The following is a 16,728-nucleotide window of genomic DNA, read 5'->3' as shown; positions in this document are numbered from 1 at the left end:
GTCTGATAAATGGTTGCCAGCCCATTGGTTGCCAGCTCAATGGTTGGTGTACCTTGAGTCACCTAGGGATATTTTTAAAATATGCATACCTGGGCTCTGACTGAGGGATTCTGATATCATTGCTCTGGTGTGAGGCCTGGATGTTGGTAGTTTAAAAACCTTCTCAGGGGATTCTCATGCTCTTAGGACTACCCACTCCCCAATTTTTCAAAAACATTGGCATTAAGATTTTTATTGTGTATCTTACCCACTTACTTAAATTAACTCATAAGTAATGGAGAGAAAATACAGGAACTCTCCAGCTGCCTTCTCACTTCTGTTGGTTTTCATACGTCGTTCCTTTCACCTGTTTATTTTTTCAGCTAGTCCAACCTCATTTAAAAAATTAAAATTAAATACCTAACTGTAGAATTAACAAGTCCCATTCACTCAAAATGTGATTTTACCTCTTCTCACGGGTACTGTGAAACTACAGAGTCCGGCACAAACAATGCCCCTTTTTAATTACAAAATCACAAGCACGTAGTTCTGTAACATAACAATAACACACTCAAACACACCATATGACATTTTAGGTGAAATGTTCAAATTGCTTTCCATCTCGTGCGAGACATTGACGTACCCTACCAACCACCACACTCAAGCAGGCATTACTTCTGCCAGACCCTGCATATTCAAGTAAGGATAACTCATGCTTTGTACCTGGCTGACTTATCCTGCCTACCTGAGCTACCAAGGGGCACAGAACTTCAAGCTCGGTGATGACCCTGAGATTGTACAGACCTCAGCTGGACCACTACCCAGCAGTCCTAAATGCTTCCATTTCCAAGGAAGAATCGACTACACTTGGCACTATCAGATACTGGAGACAAACTAGAGAAAGAATTTCAAGGACTTTAAGGCCTGAGAGAATGGTTTGGATAAAAGTCCCATGGTCAGAAATGAGGAAAAAGTAGAGCTTGCAGGTTTTAGGTAAAGAAATGTTGTGTGAGATCAGCCCCTAGTGGGAACCCTGAGTATTACAGTTGTTCAGCTTTTGAGTAGAGATGACCTGTGGCTTAATATTGGAAAGTTCATTTCCACATCAGACTACGAATATTCTAAACACAGACTGGCTTCAGATGGCAGAAACAAAACATTTTACATTATACATAAGTGTATAATAATAATCTTTCATAGGCTCTATGGCAAGAGGATCTCTCAACGTCTCTCTAAAACAGACTTGTACCTTTTCAGTTGTTTTCCACAATTTGCAGGAAAAAAAATTCTGGAAACTCATTAATGGAGAAAATATGATCCCACATGACCTTTCCCCTCCTCACCTCTTCATCCTCACCTCCTGATTCTTCACTATTCCATCACAGATTCAGGATGAGAAGTTTTCCAGGTAGAGAAGGAGGAAAAGGCACTTCAGGGAGGTATTCTGTATGCAAAACCCCAAAGAGCTTAAAAAGTATGGTGTCTTTAGGGAATTGTAAACATATTTCTGAAGAGTATAATGCAAGATTGGAAGGGCAGCTCAGTCTTTTAGTCTGGCTTTCATTTCCTTTACTTTCAACAGAGATTAGGGTACGGAAATATTTCTCCACTCCAAACTAAACAAAGAGCAAGTGTTACAGGAGAAACCAAGTTCTTCTTGCTGATGCAGCAAAGAATTACAGGTCAAGTCTATTGGCGTGTAAGCAGGGTTTATTGGTGATCCGTTCTTAGGGAAGAGACGGGCCTTGCCAAGGTGGGGGTGGAAGGCAAGGGCCTAGGTGACAAAAAGCAAGGGCATCAAGAGCAGGGGTGGCAAGAGCATCAGGTCCTTTGTCCTGAGGACTTAACGTAGTTGTCAGGATGAGGTGAGGTTACATATTGATTGACAGATAGAGATAGTACCAGCTTTCCGGGGGGACATGACTACCCAAACATAGGTATGTGTGGGGGGTCTGTTAGCTCGAATCCTTATCTTGCTCCAGACCCTATTTGTTCATCTTGTAGTGAGACAGGTACATGAGAAGAGGCAGTTAGTTAATTAAAGTTGAGCGAGTTACTCAAAGTTATTTATGGGCTCTTCCTGTAAGCACTAGGGGACTCCCTCATAAAACAGACAGTGACTAGAGGTAGGCAATTAACCAAAGTTGTTTTATGGGCTTCTTCTTTGGGCACTGTGGACTCCCTCTTCTTCCCCCCTTCTAGGCCTTGGGATGAATACACAGTTTCAAGGCTTTCTTTCCCAGAGATGGAAATGATACATAGAATTTCAAGGACTTCCCTCTTCCTGTGTTAGGACGGTGTTTCTTGTAATGCTGGAGCACCTGGCGATATTATTGGACAGGCTCAGGGCTGCTGAGTCAGTGGGTGAGGCAAGTCTCCCTTCTCCCCCCTGCTTCAGTTTACTACCTATCCCACCCGACACAGGTAGGATGGTTTCACAACAGACAGTGTCCATATGGGCGGTGGGAGTCATGGAGCACGTGGCCCCTGAGAAGGTCCCTGTTGGGGCTTAGGCAGGCAGCCTGTGTCAGCTCCTGTCCTCTGTGAAAGGGGGTCTGATGCTGTGGGGTTTTCCACATGTTCAAGAGAATCCTCAAATCTGGATTTTTAGGAGAATTCTGCTCCGTATGCTCCATCCATTCATTCATTCAGTATTTATCAAGTGACTACTGTCTTGTGCTAAGCCTGGGGACAAAGCAGAGAACAAAACAGACAAACGCCCCTACCTTCGGGGCACTTCCAGTGTAATGGGAGAGAGAAATAATTCTAAAAACTATGCAAATTACTAAATACATAAGATGGCAATAAGTGCTATGAAAAATAACACACGGGAGGCAACTGAGGAGGGCTGGAGATGTGTTACAGTTTTGAATAAGGTTGTCGGAGAAGACTTAACTGAGAAGGTGACATTTGAGAGCTCAGGTGTCACATAATGATTCACCCATTCAATACATTCAGTGGTATTTATCGAGCACTTACTGTGTGCCAGGCACGGCTCTGAGTACTGGAGATAGACTGATGAATGAGGCAGATGAGGTCCTCTCCTCCACGGAGACTATATTCTTAGGCAGTAAACAAGAAGCCAAATAGGATAATGTCACAAAGCGACTCCTTGCAACAAAGGCAATTAACAAAGGTAATGTGTTAGGGAGGAGGAAGAGAAGTGGATAGGCTGGACAGAGTTGCTGGAGAAGGCCACTTGAAATGACAGTGGGCGGAATGGAGGAAGCCTGCTTCTCAAAGGTCCGGGAAAAAGCCTGCATTCAAGGCCAAAGGAACAGCAAGTGCAAAAGCCATTAGGTGGGAACAAGGTAGGCCACACTATTGAGCATCAAGGGACGATGAATTGGTTCCTAAGACAGAGCAATGCATGTACATTAGGGGAACCCAAGGCCAAGGTCAAGCCAGGCAAAATCATGAAATAGAAAATGTTTCCAGTGGCTTCCTCCCCTTTCTTTTCTCTAGATGCCATTTTCTCCTATACAGGTGCTTATCTGGCCTCATTTAGTCCTCGAGCTCTTTCTCTTTCAAACTTACTCTCAGAAAAGAATGCGATAGTTCATGTGTACTAAAAAAAAACCCCAAAAGCAAAAACCGGATAAGGCTGAAAAGCTATTGTTCTTCCTAGGGGCATTTACATTTAAATCACAACGATTTAATTATGAAATGTAACACAGCAGCCATTGAGGTGTTGGGAGTATTTTATTGCTGGGGGAGTATATTAATTTCCTATGGCTGCTGTAACAAATTACTGCAAACTTAGTGGCTTAAAACAGTACAAATTTATTATCTTAGAGTTCTGGAGATCAGAAGTCCAAAATGAGTTGGCAGGACTGTGATCCTTTTGGAGGCTCTGGGGGTGAATCTCTTCCCTTTACCAGCTCCAAGAAGCTACCCACATTCCTTACCTGTGGCCATAAGTCACTCTGACCTCTGCTTCCTTGTCACATGTCCATCTTTGATTCTGGCCCTCCAGCCTCCCTTTCAGAAGGACCCTGTGATTCCATTGAGCCCAGTCGGAGAATCCAGGATAATCTCCCTCTCAAGAGCATTAACTTAATCACATCCGAAAAGTTCCTTTTACCCTGTGAGGTAACATAGACGTGGGTTCCAGGGGTTGAGGCATTGACATCTAGGGGGTCATTATCCTGTATACCACACAAAGTGATATTCTGGAGCCTGTGAAATTAAATCACCAGAAAGCTCCCTACTTTCAGGTTGTTTCTGCTCACTGGGGGTTTGGGTTTTTTTGTTTTTTGACTTTTTGGGGGTTTTTTTTTTGGAATTTCAGGAATGAAACAGTTCTGTAGTCTTTTTGAAGGGCACCTTGCCCAAGCCATTTGGGTAATTTTCCGTAGTCCGAGTTGGTAAAGTCAGATAAGATTGTATCTCACTGCCCTTGCATTTTTGATCACATTGTTTACCCACAAAGTTCATTTGCATGGAGGCTTCTGGGAAAAGCCTTCTGATACTCTGCAGTTTGTGACCCCTCTGGAATTTGAAAAGCAAAGGTCTAACGAAGCAGAAATAGCAGGGACCTGAGTCAAGGACCTAGAAGGGCAGTCATTGCTGTTTACCCAGGAGGTGCAGTGACAGTGAGCGCTGCAGGTGGGGCCCAGCAGCCAGCCGGGGCTAGTCCCGGTGTGGGGGGGAGCCGTCCCGTTCCTGAACTCTCCAACAGAGCCCTGGTTAACCTGCGGCCTCTCTGAACTGCTTTGTGTCCAGCCTCTCAAAGACATGTCACCTTGGGGGAAATGAGGCCGATCAGTACTTTAGTCAGCACCCTGTACTTCATAAGCCAAACTGTCACCATAGCCCACTCTGAAGGGTTCCTCATTTGGAATCTTCTCATACGTAGCTCTGACCCATTACCATTTCTTCCTCCAAATTCTGCCCTTCTCAGCAGCTCACTAAGGTAGAGTCTTTTCTATTCCAACTTTTTTTATTCTACCTACTGAGTCAGAATCTTTTCCTGGTCTTATTGATTCAGCAGGCGTTCATCTCCATCATCTGCCATCTACTTCTGTAGTTTTTGATGTGTCCACAGTATATTCATTATTTGTTGATGAAAGAAATTAATTTAGCAGGTGTTCACCCGTTCAACTGTTATAATAAGGTAAAATAATTATTTATAGGGACTTAAATGTTGACTTTTACTTTCATTTTTACTTACATTGTATTAAGTCAAAGTTAGACTTGGGAAGAATATGGCTTCTATACTTAAAATTATTAAAAAATTATTTTTGGAGGACATTTATCTCATTGGCTTTAAATGGATAAAATTGCCTGAATTGTGGTAGGTGTCAGAAAAGCTCCGTGAAGCCTGAATCGAGGCATTAAAAGGATAGCTCTGGCATCAGAGAGCTTTGAGCTTCAGTTTGGCTCCGTCACTACCACCTGTGTGATCGGGGGAGCAAGTCGGGCAGCCCTGCCGAGCCTGTTTCCTCTCTGTTAAATCAGAATAGAAATGGTGGTATTCCTTCATAAGGATGTGAGGAGTAACAATATTTGCAAGTCAAGGGCTTTATACCCAGGAGGCAGGTAATGGATATATGTTGAGTAAGTGTCTCATGGTCAGAGTTCTGTTACCTGTAGCTCTGCTGGTGAGGGTCTGTAAACCGCAGGATTGAACGCACCTAGCTGTGGGCTCTTCTAGTTGGATAACCTAAGACCAATGCACCTATGCAGGGCGGTGTGGGCCACATTTGTTCAGACTCAGACGCAGTTGAGCTCCTGCTTTCCAGCTGACTGGCCAGCTGCTGAGATGTGGGGTAGGCATGTTATAAAAATTCCTGAGTATACAAGTGTTGGTGTATAAAAAAAAACCCACATCGTTTGAAACTGAAAAATCATTGCAAAAATACTGAACTTGTCTCTCCTTGCTGTCAGTAACAAGGGTCATGGGTTTGCTAAGCCAGCGTAACAAATTGTGGGAAGAAATTGTTCCCAAACATCTCACTAGAACTGGAACTAACATAGGCTGGCTTCTGCCTTGAAAAGTGACTTTGGAGGCATTTGTCTGGAGAGAGTAGAAGAAAGCAGTAACCAAGAGGCTGCATGCAAGCCTCTTTATCTTCTAGATTCTAGGGTCTTTATCTCCTAGATTCCCTGTGGGCCTCCCCGGCTTGTCAGCACCAGCTTGTTTAAAATTTCAGCTTCCCGAATCTCTCTGTATTTTAAGAATTTGAATCTTTGTTTGAAGTAGATCCCAAAGTTTCTCTTCCACAAGATTCAGCTACTACCTGGAAGAGATAAAAGATCACCAGACCTCTGCCCTGCTACCCACCAGCTTCTCGCTCAACTGGGGTGAAAGCTCTGACTTAGGAACTCACAAGGAGGTGGTGTCAGAGGCCGTGGGGTTGGCTGTGCGGAAGCCCGCTAGGGGCTCAAGCTCTTGCGCTCTTTGAAGCCAGCTGTGGCCCCTTCTCAAGTCACTCCTGTCATCGCCTGCTCTTGGGCCTCCTAAGGTCACATTTTGGGGAAAGTGGGTTGTCCAACGATGACAATGCAAACCCACGAGCCTATTTTAATTCATCCAAAGAGTGACGACGGGAGACGAAGGGCTTGGGCGGGGGCCGGCTACTCTGGTACCCCGGGGCTCTACCTCGTTGCCCCGCCCCCCGGAGTGTAGGAGGCGGGGCAGGAGGCTAACCCGGCGCCCCGCCCCTCCGGCTTCGCGCCAGCGGGCGGAAGTGACGTGCGCCCAGAGCCATTTCCGGCGGGGCGAAACTAGGAAGAAACTTGAAGCTGTTGTGGCTTCTCTGCAGCCCGTGTTCGCAGCTCCAGTGCCCCGTGGCCCGGCCCGCGCCGAGCCGTCGGGAGCCCTGGCCATGGGGCTGCCCGGCCCGTCGGCAGCGTGAGGCGCGGGGCCTCCCGTGGGCTCCCCTGACAGGCCGAGGGCGGGCAGGCGGGAGGCGTCGTTCCAGCCGCGGTCGTGGGCGCCGCTGCCGGCCCGGGCTCCCGGCATCATGAACATAGACGTGGAGTTCCACATCCGGCACAACTACCCCTGGAGCAAGTTGCCAGCCAACGTGAGGCAGGTAAAGCCGCAACCTGGGGCCGGGGCCCCGTCCCCGCCTCCCGCCGTCACCCGCCGGCTGCGCCCGCGGGGCCGGGGCCGGTTCCTCTCCGCTGTCTCCCGCCCTTCCCCTACCTGGGGTCTCGGGAAGCCCGACCCGCAGCTCAGGGGTGAGGAGGGGACGGCTCTGGGGCCTCCGAGGCAGGATGGGGTCGTGGCTAAAAGGGATGGGATGTTGTCATACACTGGACTCTCCTGGCGCCTTTGCCCGAAGCCTCCGTTCAACCCTACGCGGGGCTAGGCGCCTGCGAAACCGGGGTGTAGCGCACTGACCTCCGGAACTTCGGCGCGATGGGAGAGGGACGAGAAGCAAATGAATGTTACAGGTGATGGCAGCTCTTACGGCCCTGGGCTGTCGTTTGTGTGGGCGCACAGAGGAGGAAGTAAGACGTCGTCCGGGGGATGTCGCGAGGATGTGTCTTTACACCGGGAGGCCTTTACACTGGGTCTTACGGGCTAATGAGAGATAAGAGGGGATAACGATTTTCCAGGGGGAGGGAAAGTCGTAGGAAAAGGCTCGGACGAGTGGCAGCGCGTTTCGAGAGGAGTCAGCGACTTAAGGGCACTGGAGTGGGGAGGTGTGGACACAGCGATCGGTTTGGGGCTGGGGCTTCGTGGGCGCGTGGGGGTTGGCAGCAGGGGAGGCTGAAAAAGCAGTCAGAGCCAGGTTTTGAAGGGGCTTTGTGCTTGGTTTTATTGGACTTTATCCTCATGACGAGATAGGTTTATCAGACGTTTCAACAGAAGGGATTTGCGGTTTGGGGGAGTTAATTCTCAAATGCTTGAGTTTAATTTTACGCAATTGTTTAACATAGTTGTTGAACACTTACTGTGTGCGATGTCTTGTGCAAGACAGACCCTGCCTTCATGGAGCCTGCCTTTTAGTGAAGTAAATATGTCCGGGGGGGGGGGCATGGCAGGTGGTGGAGAAGCATGTGAAGGCGGTGGTACCGGCACCTTCACCAGTACCGTTTCTCCGGGGAGGCACCGTTTCTCTGCTCACAGACTGACGTTCAGGTTCCTCCCAATCTGCTTGGCTGAGAGTGAAATTCCGTTTTCCACTGGTGCTGGGCAGTTGTATTTGGGAAATTTGGGGTGGTGGAGGTGATGGTGTAAGGATATTACTCTTGCCTCCTCTCCCAGCTTGGGGACTTAGTTCTAGGAAATGAAAAATTTAAAGTTTGGCGATGCATCGTGTAGCAGAGAAAATGTCTTCGCTTTAGGATTTCGAGAAAACAGGAAAGGAGAAAGATAAATTTAAGAAACTCAGAAGTCTTGGTTGTCAGTGGCTGCCCATGTGGCATTTTATCTTGACCTGGAAAAAGGAAAGGTCTACACCTGAGGGAATAAGTTTCTCTTGTGAAGCGCGAATGGAGGCTTTGGCAGACACTTCTGTTCTTCACCGCATTGTGGCATATCTGAACCCAGTTGGAAGAACCACGGTCCTTTTCTTTGTTCCATTTTTTTTCTCTGCTCCTCCTGGCACAAAAATAGGTGTAGCATAATGGAAGAAAGCCGGATGATCCGACTGTGTCCAGCGTGAATAACTGACTGTTATTAGTAGTAGGACTACTTCTAAATCTTAGTCGTGAGTATTAAAAATAATCACAGAGCTGTTAAAATTAGGTACAAATGTGCCATTAAATTAAAAAAATATTGGTAAGATCACTTAAAGAAATAGCATTAGAGCTAGCGGAAACCCTTTAAAAGTTTCACAGAAAGCCTTAAGATTTCGAATCCCCTAAATATCTTCACTACTTACCCGAGCAGTGGTGCTACGTAGGGATTGGTAGAATAGCTTCTCTGCGATGAATTTTAGTCCTAACTACTTGTATTGTTAAAATGGATGAAAATAACAGAAGCACATACATTTCGACAGTAGTGTGAGTTGGTTTAACCTTTGCTAAATAACCTAGTTGCAGGAAGGAAGATTTTTAGTTTTCTCACATCATCTCTTTTTTCTTAAAACACTACCCACCAGTGGTTCCAGTCATTTGCCAGTTTAAGTAGATGGGCGTTTCATCTGTTTTGTGAAGAGTGCCTTGGGGAGAGTGTGTGTACGGGCATTTCCCTTGGCTTTCAAAAGCCTATGAGTAAGAAGTGTAATAATTGAAACCTCTGATCTTTATGTCATTATTCTCCTAAGATGTCTAATTTTATTTTATAGCATGTTGGAAAGATCATTTCTAGTAATTAGAGGGGGGATAGCAGTCACATACTAAATTAAGTTTATGGTAACACATTGAGTATAATGTTGACTGTAATCAGGCAAACATATTCTTTGCTTTCATGAGAACCCACCTTTGAGCTTAAAACATTAAGTACACAGCTAGAAAGTGTTTTGATTATTAAAATGTATTGGAATCCTGAAATTGTCTAAATGCTTTCTAATGAGACCATAAGATGATATTTTAAAGAAGTCATCTTAAGTTTAGAGATGTACATTTGAAATGTGCATTCGCTCTCCAGAAATCTTAATCATATCCTTCAGCTATAAATAATTCGCAGACACGGCTCTGTCCTCAGTTGCCATCTTTAAATTTAAATAAATGTAGGTGCAAGAAACCATCCATCCACCCATCCATTCAGCCAATACTCATAGATTGGGGACAGTCAAGAAGAAGGTCTTTATAAGCAGGACTTAGCCCTTTGTTAACTTACATGAAAGTATGCCCTGAAACGGCTCTTGTATTTGATATTAAATACTTTAGGTAATTTTAGTAAGTCCTTTTAAAAAGGTAGACTGAAAATAAACACATTGAAATTTTGCTCTAAAACTATAGCAGAGAGTAGTATAATATTTAAGAAAGTCTTCGTTATTCAGTTCTGGAAATCAGAGAATTCAGGATAAATTGGGGGCGTGGTCTTGTAATTTTATGGAGGGGACTACTATAGTTTAGAAGCTATTTTAAATCTATTTGGAATTTTTTTCTAGAGTCTTGGAAATGCGCAGAGAGAATATGAAAAGCAGGTTGTCCTGTACAGTATCCGCAATCAGCTACGGTACAGAAATAACTTGGGTGAGTAGGACCAGTTTTACACTGAGGTGGAATTGACTGTTGCTGAATTGCCATTTCCATAACTCTCTCTTCAGTCCATATTTACTACTTCTGAAATTATTCCATGTACGGACTTTGACAAACTATACCGACCCACCCCACCTAACAGTTGCATCAGCAAGTAGCATTTTCTTTTTAGAGTATTGTGAATAGATTTGTTTTACTTATAGAACATTCATCTTGATTCAAACGCCCTCTTTTTACTTTAGATAAGAAACTATGCCAGAAAAGAAGTACATTGGTTCTTAATAATTTTTGACTTTGAGTTTTGTTTTTGTCTCCACAGATTTTTCCAAATAATATAACTTTAGTGAAAACTCTTTCTATAATAATTGGAACAGTTTTTAAACATAGTTGGGTTCATGTTTTAATGTTTGCTTTTTTTGGTCAGGTTACTTTGGTTAGTTGATTCTCTTGTCCTTCTAGTCTTCCCTCCCATGTGCTACTCTTTTTTTAAATATAGTATTTCTGAGGTAGGCGTTCTTTTTAAATTTATTCCATGGAAGTCAGTTGTCTTTTTACATTTAAACCACAAAAACCAACAGATAATTTTTAAAAATAGACTTGATTTTATAGAGAACTGCTGTTTAGTTTGGCTATCTTGCAAAATGACAATGTAAGGGATTTAATGTTTTATAACTTTTTGGGATACATTTTATGCTCACTTTCTTTGCTTTTGATTTGGTAAGAATTATTTCTCTATTTATCTGTCCAAAATAATATATTTTAAGTCTGTTCCTTGTGGTATAATTGTTTCTTTTTTCCAACTTAGATTATTTTATTAATTCTCTTCCAATTTACTTACTTTTTAATTGATTATTGGTTTGTAAAGTGTTTCTCATTGCATTTATAACTACATGTAAGTATAAGACACCTGAAAAAAAACCTGGTGAATTTCCTTCTTTCCCCCAGTTAAACATGTCAAGAGAGATGAACGCAAATACTATGAGGAACTACTAAAGTATAGTCGAGACCATCTCATGCTGTACCCTTACCATTTATCGGATATTATGGTCAAGGGCCTGAGGATAACACCATTTTCATATTATACCGGGATTATGGAGGTGAGTTTACAGTGCACCTGAACCAGTAGGAATGGGATGGGACTACATGTCAGGGACACTTTGCAGATGGTGGCCAGCTCTGCCACTCTCAGCAACATTGTTTCTGAGTTTACAGTGGAAAAAGGTCCGGTGGTTACAAGCTATCTGTTCTAGCCACACTTGTACAAATAGTTGTCATTGTCAACATTTTCACAGTGGAAACATATCTTTTTATTCTGTGTTCTTGAAAGCCTTGTTTACTCTATGTTATTATCACATTAATCATTTATATTAGCAGAGTTTGTATAACATTTATTGCTTTTAATACGTGATTAAGGTTAAAATTGTGGGTTACAGAACTGAACAGCAAGCTCAGAAACTTAATGTACTTAGTTGTTTACTAACAATAGCGGCAATAAAAGATGACATAGACCTAGCATTGTATAGTACATGTGTCAAAAAAGAGAACTGTTCTAGACGCCCTGGCTGCTAACCTTTCTGTAATTATTAACTTCCAGATGTTAGCCTTTGCCAAAGGCAGTGTTTTGGCCTTTGTCAAATACGTGTAAATACCAGTTATATACTTTTCAAAGCAGGGCTTTATGTAAAGATTGGCAATATTTATCTAATATTCATTTGCTGCTTAAATTATATTTGAGTGCTACTGTTTTGTGCTCACTGGCCACTGTAAGAACAGTGAGAAGCCTAGAAATAAAGGAGTTGGGGACCTGTAGTAACAGTGAGGTTAGCTCCCTTTATGATGTGGCTTCCTTTACAAGAGTTCCCTTTGCTTATCTCCTCAAGCCCCTTACTCATAGGCACTTCTGCAGTCCTCTGTCTCCCGTGTCCCTATTTTGGAGGAAATACAAAGTAAGCATGAGACCTGACAGAAAGCCTGGGCTTCTGTCAGTCTCTTTCCTGAGAGCCAGAGTAGCACGATGCAGGTGCTGCTGACCAGTGAGTAGAAGAGTTGTTGCTGTCTCTTTGACTGTTTTTCTGGTGGTGTCCACAGGTTTGGGGAAATAATAGAAGGAGGTTGTGTCCCATTTGCCAGCTTTCAACTATGTCCACATGCTTGCCGCTATCTGGTTTCCGTTCTTACACCACTGGGTGTAGCTTTTGGGTTAAAATGGGTCTTATCTCCCCAGTAAACAGTTGGTTTACTATTGGAAAAAAACAGATGGGAATTGGAAGAAGCCGGATACTGAGTTTGACTCTGCAGCTGATTGGGACTCCTAGGAGCAAAGATGACTGAATGGTTACACACTTTGTTGGTGGCGCATGTCTTAGGTGTGTACTGGTGGAGTTGTGACGCATTAGTGGGCCTTTCCGCAGGGTGAGAGTCTAGGGTCAGGCATGAAGTATGGAGAGGCTGGGATCCTGAGCTCTCCGGGAGGCATTCCTTACAGTTTCCACAGGGCAGCAGTTACCGGGCAACAGCCTGGGACTCGTGGAGAGTGCGAGGAGCAACCGAGCCCTGACCGTCTGCGCTTCAGTTACAAGGCTGAGACCACGTGTTAAGTGCCACGATGTGGCACACGTGCTTTAGGTCGCTAAACTGATCTCAGTGCTTCACGTACTAATTACTGTTCCTCTGTTTGGCTTAGAAATATGTATTTATACATATGTTTATCTAAGGACATCTTGCACTAAAAAGTTCTTACTTTTTTTTTTCTTTTAAAAAGGACATTATGAACAGTGAGAAAAGTTATGATTCGTTGCCGAATTTCACTGCTGCTGACTGTAAGTATTTAGTTATGCTGGTGGAGGTGGCGCTTGGTGTATCTTTGCACCTGCGAGCTGTTGTGTCAGTACTGTAATGTGTGCTTGTGCCTGGAACACGTGGCAGATGAGAGCCGCAAGCGTCACCGTTGGTGGGAGTTCTGTCAGGTGGTACAAATCAAGTGGAAGATTTAGTCTGAATGTCCCAGAGGAAGGTTTTCGAGTGTTAGAGTCAGAAAAATGAAACTAGTTTATGTATTTCTAGAAAATGAAGGTTTTTCTGATACTTGGGCTATGTTGTGTACCAAATGAGGGAAGAAAACTGTATGCAATATTTTTACAGCATGATATAGACTTGTGACTAACATAATTTGCTAGTGTTATATTATGCTTATTTTATGCTTATTTGAAATGTGACATAGTTCTGTTGTATAAGAAGAAACTTTTGCTGAGAAGTACACTTTGACTTCCTGAAATTGGGAGGACTTCTGCTTTTCAAAAATGAAGTATTAGCCTGAATTCATCTCTCTGTTTCATATCTTGTATATTTTGTTGGAAGAATTCTTTTAAATTTGATGTTGCCAACCAATAATCGAAAGATGAACAAAAGCCAATGTTTTTTTTTTTCCTAAAAGACTCCAGGTGTGCTGACCTTTCAGGAGGTATTAAAAGTTTTTAAAGGAAAGTCTCTTTCTTTCAGGTCTAAGGCTCCTTGGCATAGGAAGGAACCAGTACATTGACCTGATGAATCAGTGCAGGTCGTCAAAAGTAAGTCAGCCGCCCCCCTCTCTTTCTCAACGTCTTGTCCTCCTCGGCACAGGCTGACTGAACTTTCAAGTGTTAGAAATAATGAATTGTAATTTCTCTGATCACATAAAATATGCTTAATACAGAAACAGTACAAAAACTCCTCAGTGTTCTCTAGGTTATAGCTTAAGTGATTAATTAAAACAGGTGAAGGCATAAAACATGTAGCTTATTTTTAAAAATTAATTTTGTTCTGCTGGTCTTTTTTCTTGCTCATTCTGCTCCCTGGGTTCGTTAGGGAGTGAAATGAGTTCACTTTTCCAAAAGCGCTTTCACATCCTGGGTTTGATTTTAGTTTTTGGATTTAGATCCAAATTTAATGATTAGTCTTTTTACGTAATTTATTTGGAAATAATTCGAGTCTGGTTTTCTCCATACTCAAATTTAAAAAGGTATTAGCCTGTTAGAAACAATCTTCTTATAGGATTGAGAGGAAAGAAAGTAGCAAATTTAGACTGATGGCAAATTGTACCGTTGCAGAAATTTTTCAGAAGGAAAACGGCCCGTGATCTTCTTCCAGTAAAGCCGGTGGAAATTGCCATGGAGGCGTGGTGGGTGGTGCAGGCTGGATATATCATGGAAGATGACATAAAGGTAGTTATCTTAAGAAGGGTTTTTATTTTAAAAGTTATTGTAAATTATAGTTCTCTAATTTTTATTTAAAAAGTAACACTATTTGGTTTTCTTGAAGAAAATTAAACAAATTCAAAATACAAGGTGACCATACTAGGCTAGAATATTGGTTCCCAAGATGCTCTTTAATAATGAGGGAGACTTGACTTGGTTCATGTGCAGGCGTCCGGGGATAACTAGACAGCACTTTCAGGTAGATTGGTGTGATGCTGCAGCTACCGACAGTCGGACTGGCCAGCACCTGTAAGCACCTGCTGTGTGCGAGGTGTGCCTGGCACTGTTCCGGTGCTGTTACACGGTCTCACTTGATGCTCAGAACAACCCCTGAGGTGTGCAGGATTTGTGCCCCATTTCACATATGAGGAAAGTGGGCCCAGAGAAATGACGTGGTAGCTCAAGTCGCAGTGGTGGTAAAGGGCCAGGATTTTAACCCACGTGGGTTGCTGTGGAGCCTGAGTTCTTAATTTCTGTGCTAAATGAACTGCTGTACTGAAGTGGAAGGTGCTCTGACAAGGTGATCGTGCCAAAGTGAACGTCAATAGTATTCCCGGTGGTCGGGCCGCATTTCATATGCACCTTGTACATTGTAGAAGAGATGTTGATGTCCGGGAGCAGGGTGGGGTGATAGACAAGGGCCTCAGAGACCAGCACCTATGTCTGGGTGGCTGCAGAAATGTAAGTGAGCATGTGGACTTTTTGTTTGTGTTTTATTTTACCCCAGAGAAAAGATACATGCGTGGGAGGCTTAGAAATTTTGCTTCTGTGTAAGCACTTCCTAACAGAGCCGTCAGACTGTGTCCTCCGGTAGTGAACTTCTTACTCGTGATAATCACGTGGAGTTTGAATCAGCTTTATTTTTGAAAGGTTCAGAATCACAAATGGATCAGATTCCATTTCAAAGGAGATGAATAAATATTGGTGTTTATTAGGGAACATTTATTACTTACCACAAGTGTTGTTATTTATAGTTACTTTGTTCTCTAAGTTCTGTTGGTAGCATCTTTTGGCACCTTCATAGATGGTTATGTGTAGAGCTTCTTTGTTAGAATTCTGGAATAATAAATGAAAAAAATAATGTAGTTCTGGTTTAAACATGAATAGATTTGAAGAGACATGAATCAGTGAATTTGGACAGAACTTAATCAAAAATATTTTGCTCTTCTTAGATATGCACTTTGTCTGAGAAATGCGCTATCGACAAGATCATCGATGCAGGCCCTCAGCTCGCTGGATCACTAGAGTACAATGTAGTCCATAGTAAGTGGTTAGTAGAACTGGTCTCTTTCAACGTAAATACATGTTTTAAGCCATTAAAACAATTAGTAGCAATTATTTATTAATTAGGCAAAAATAGTAATGTTTCCTAGAGGCATGTTATTGTGTGAAATGTGACTATAGTCCATTGTTTTCTGCTGTGGCTATAATTAGTCACATCCACTAGAAATTTATACAAATGAATCATAAGAAAAATATTGTAATTTTGAGTGTATGAAGGAAGCTTAGATTTGAAAACTAATTCTTCTATTTTACTTCTTTGTTTTTCACATGGCATTCAGTTGTATGAATCTTTTTATTTAAAAAAAATTTTTTATTGTTGTTCAATTACAGTTGTCCCCGTTTTTCCCCATTTCTCTCCCTTGCCCTACTCTCACCCCTCACTTCCTCATTAATCCTTTCCCCTCTTGTCCTTGACCTTGGGTCCTTTATACATGTTGACTTGATCCTTTCTTTACTCCTGTTTACTACAGAAAATCAGGAATCAGTTAAAAAAAAAATTTAGTATGCCATCTAAAGAAGTTACTTTTCCTTTATAGGTTTATATAACAAAGGATTTATTTATCTGGATGTACCAATATCCGATGACAGTTGTATAGCAGGTAAGAATGTGCTAATATTTTTTAGTGTTTTTTGAATGGTTCTGGGTACTATTATCACTCTAGTAAGTTAGACACAAATCATTCTAGGATCTTTGATGTTAGAATTTTCCAAAGAAGGAAAGACATTCTTATTCTCATTACTCTGTAATATATTTATTTATGGTGGTTTTACCTAAATTCCTTATTTTCATTTTTATATTATTTGGTGTACACATTATATTAAAATAATAGAAACCTGAGCAAATTCCTCACAATCCTAAATCCAGTTATTGTAAGTTTATGTCCTATTTAGCACATCACAGTTTTTACATATATTCAGTAATATCATAGAATTGTGTGTTCTCCATTTCCACTGATCTGTGCCTTACATTTCATGTCACTGCTGTCTTTTGTCTTCATCTCTTCCTTCCTACTGAACCCTCCAATTAAATCAATATTAAGGCCCTTGTATATTTCCTTCTACACTTGGGGGTATATTAGTTCATTAACTCATCACCCTGTTGCTGGTCATTTAGATTATTTCCAGTGTT

The 16,728-nt window shown here is 42.4% G+C and overlaps 1 protein-coding gene across 3 annotated transcripts in view; it reads left to right on the top strand.

Moving 5' to 3' along the window:
* The window catches only part of FAM91A1 (family with sequence similarity 91 member A1), a 61,646-nt gene that overhangs the window by 10,280 nt on the left and 34,638 nt on the right, over positions 1-16,728 (top strand). Inside the window, exons 1-8 of one of the 3 annotated variants that reach the window (XM_024572114.3) lie at positions 6,685-7,019; positions 9,993-10,077; positions 11,029-11,180; positions 12,845-12,902; positions 13,582-13,649; positions 14,169-14,282; positions 15,488-15,578; positions 16,136-16,198. In XM_024572114.3, the coding sequence (XP_024427882.2) occupies positions 6,948-7,019; positions 9,993-10,077; positions 11,029-11,180; positions 12,845-12,902; positions 13,582-13,649; positions 14,169-14,282; positions 15,488-15,578; positions 16,136-16,198 (703 nt within the window). In that variant the 5' untranslated portion in view covers positions 6,685-6,947. Of the gene's footprint in view, positions 1-6,684; positions 7,020-9,992; positions 10,078-11,028; positions 11,181-12,844; positions 12,903-13,581; positions 13,650-14,168; positions 14,283-15,487; positions 15,579-16,135; positions 16,199-16,728 lie in introns of those variants that run through there. The other 2 variants (XM_024572115.4, XM_071222213.1) reach the window with 2 other exon arrangements.

This window comes from Desmodus rotundus, chromosome 8 (assembly GCF_022682495.2).
Source record: "Desmodus rotundus isolate HL8 chromosome 8, HLdesRot8A.1, whole genome shotgun sequence".
Lineage (NCBI taxonomy): Eukaryota > Metazoa > Chordata > Mammalia > Chiroptera > Phyllostomidae > Desmodus > Desmodus rotundus.
Note: the sequence above shows the minus strand (reverse complement) of the source record. Positions and strands in the feature narration are given on the sequence as shown.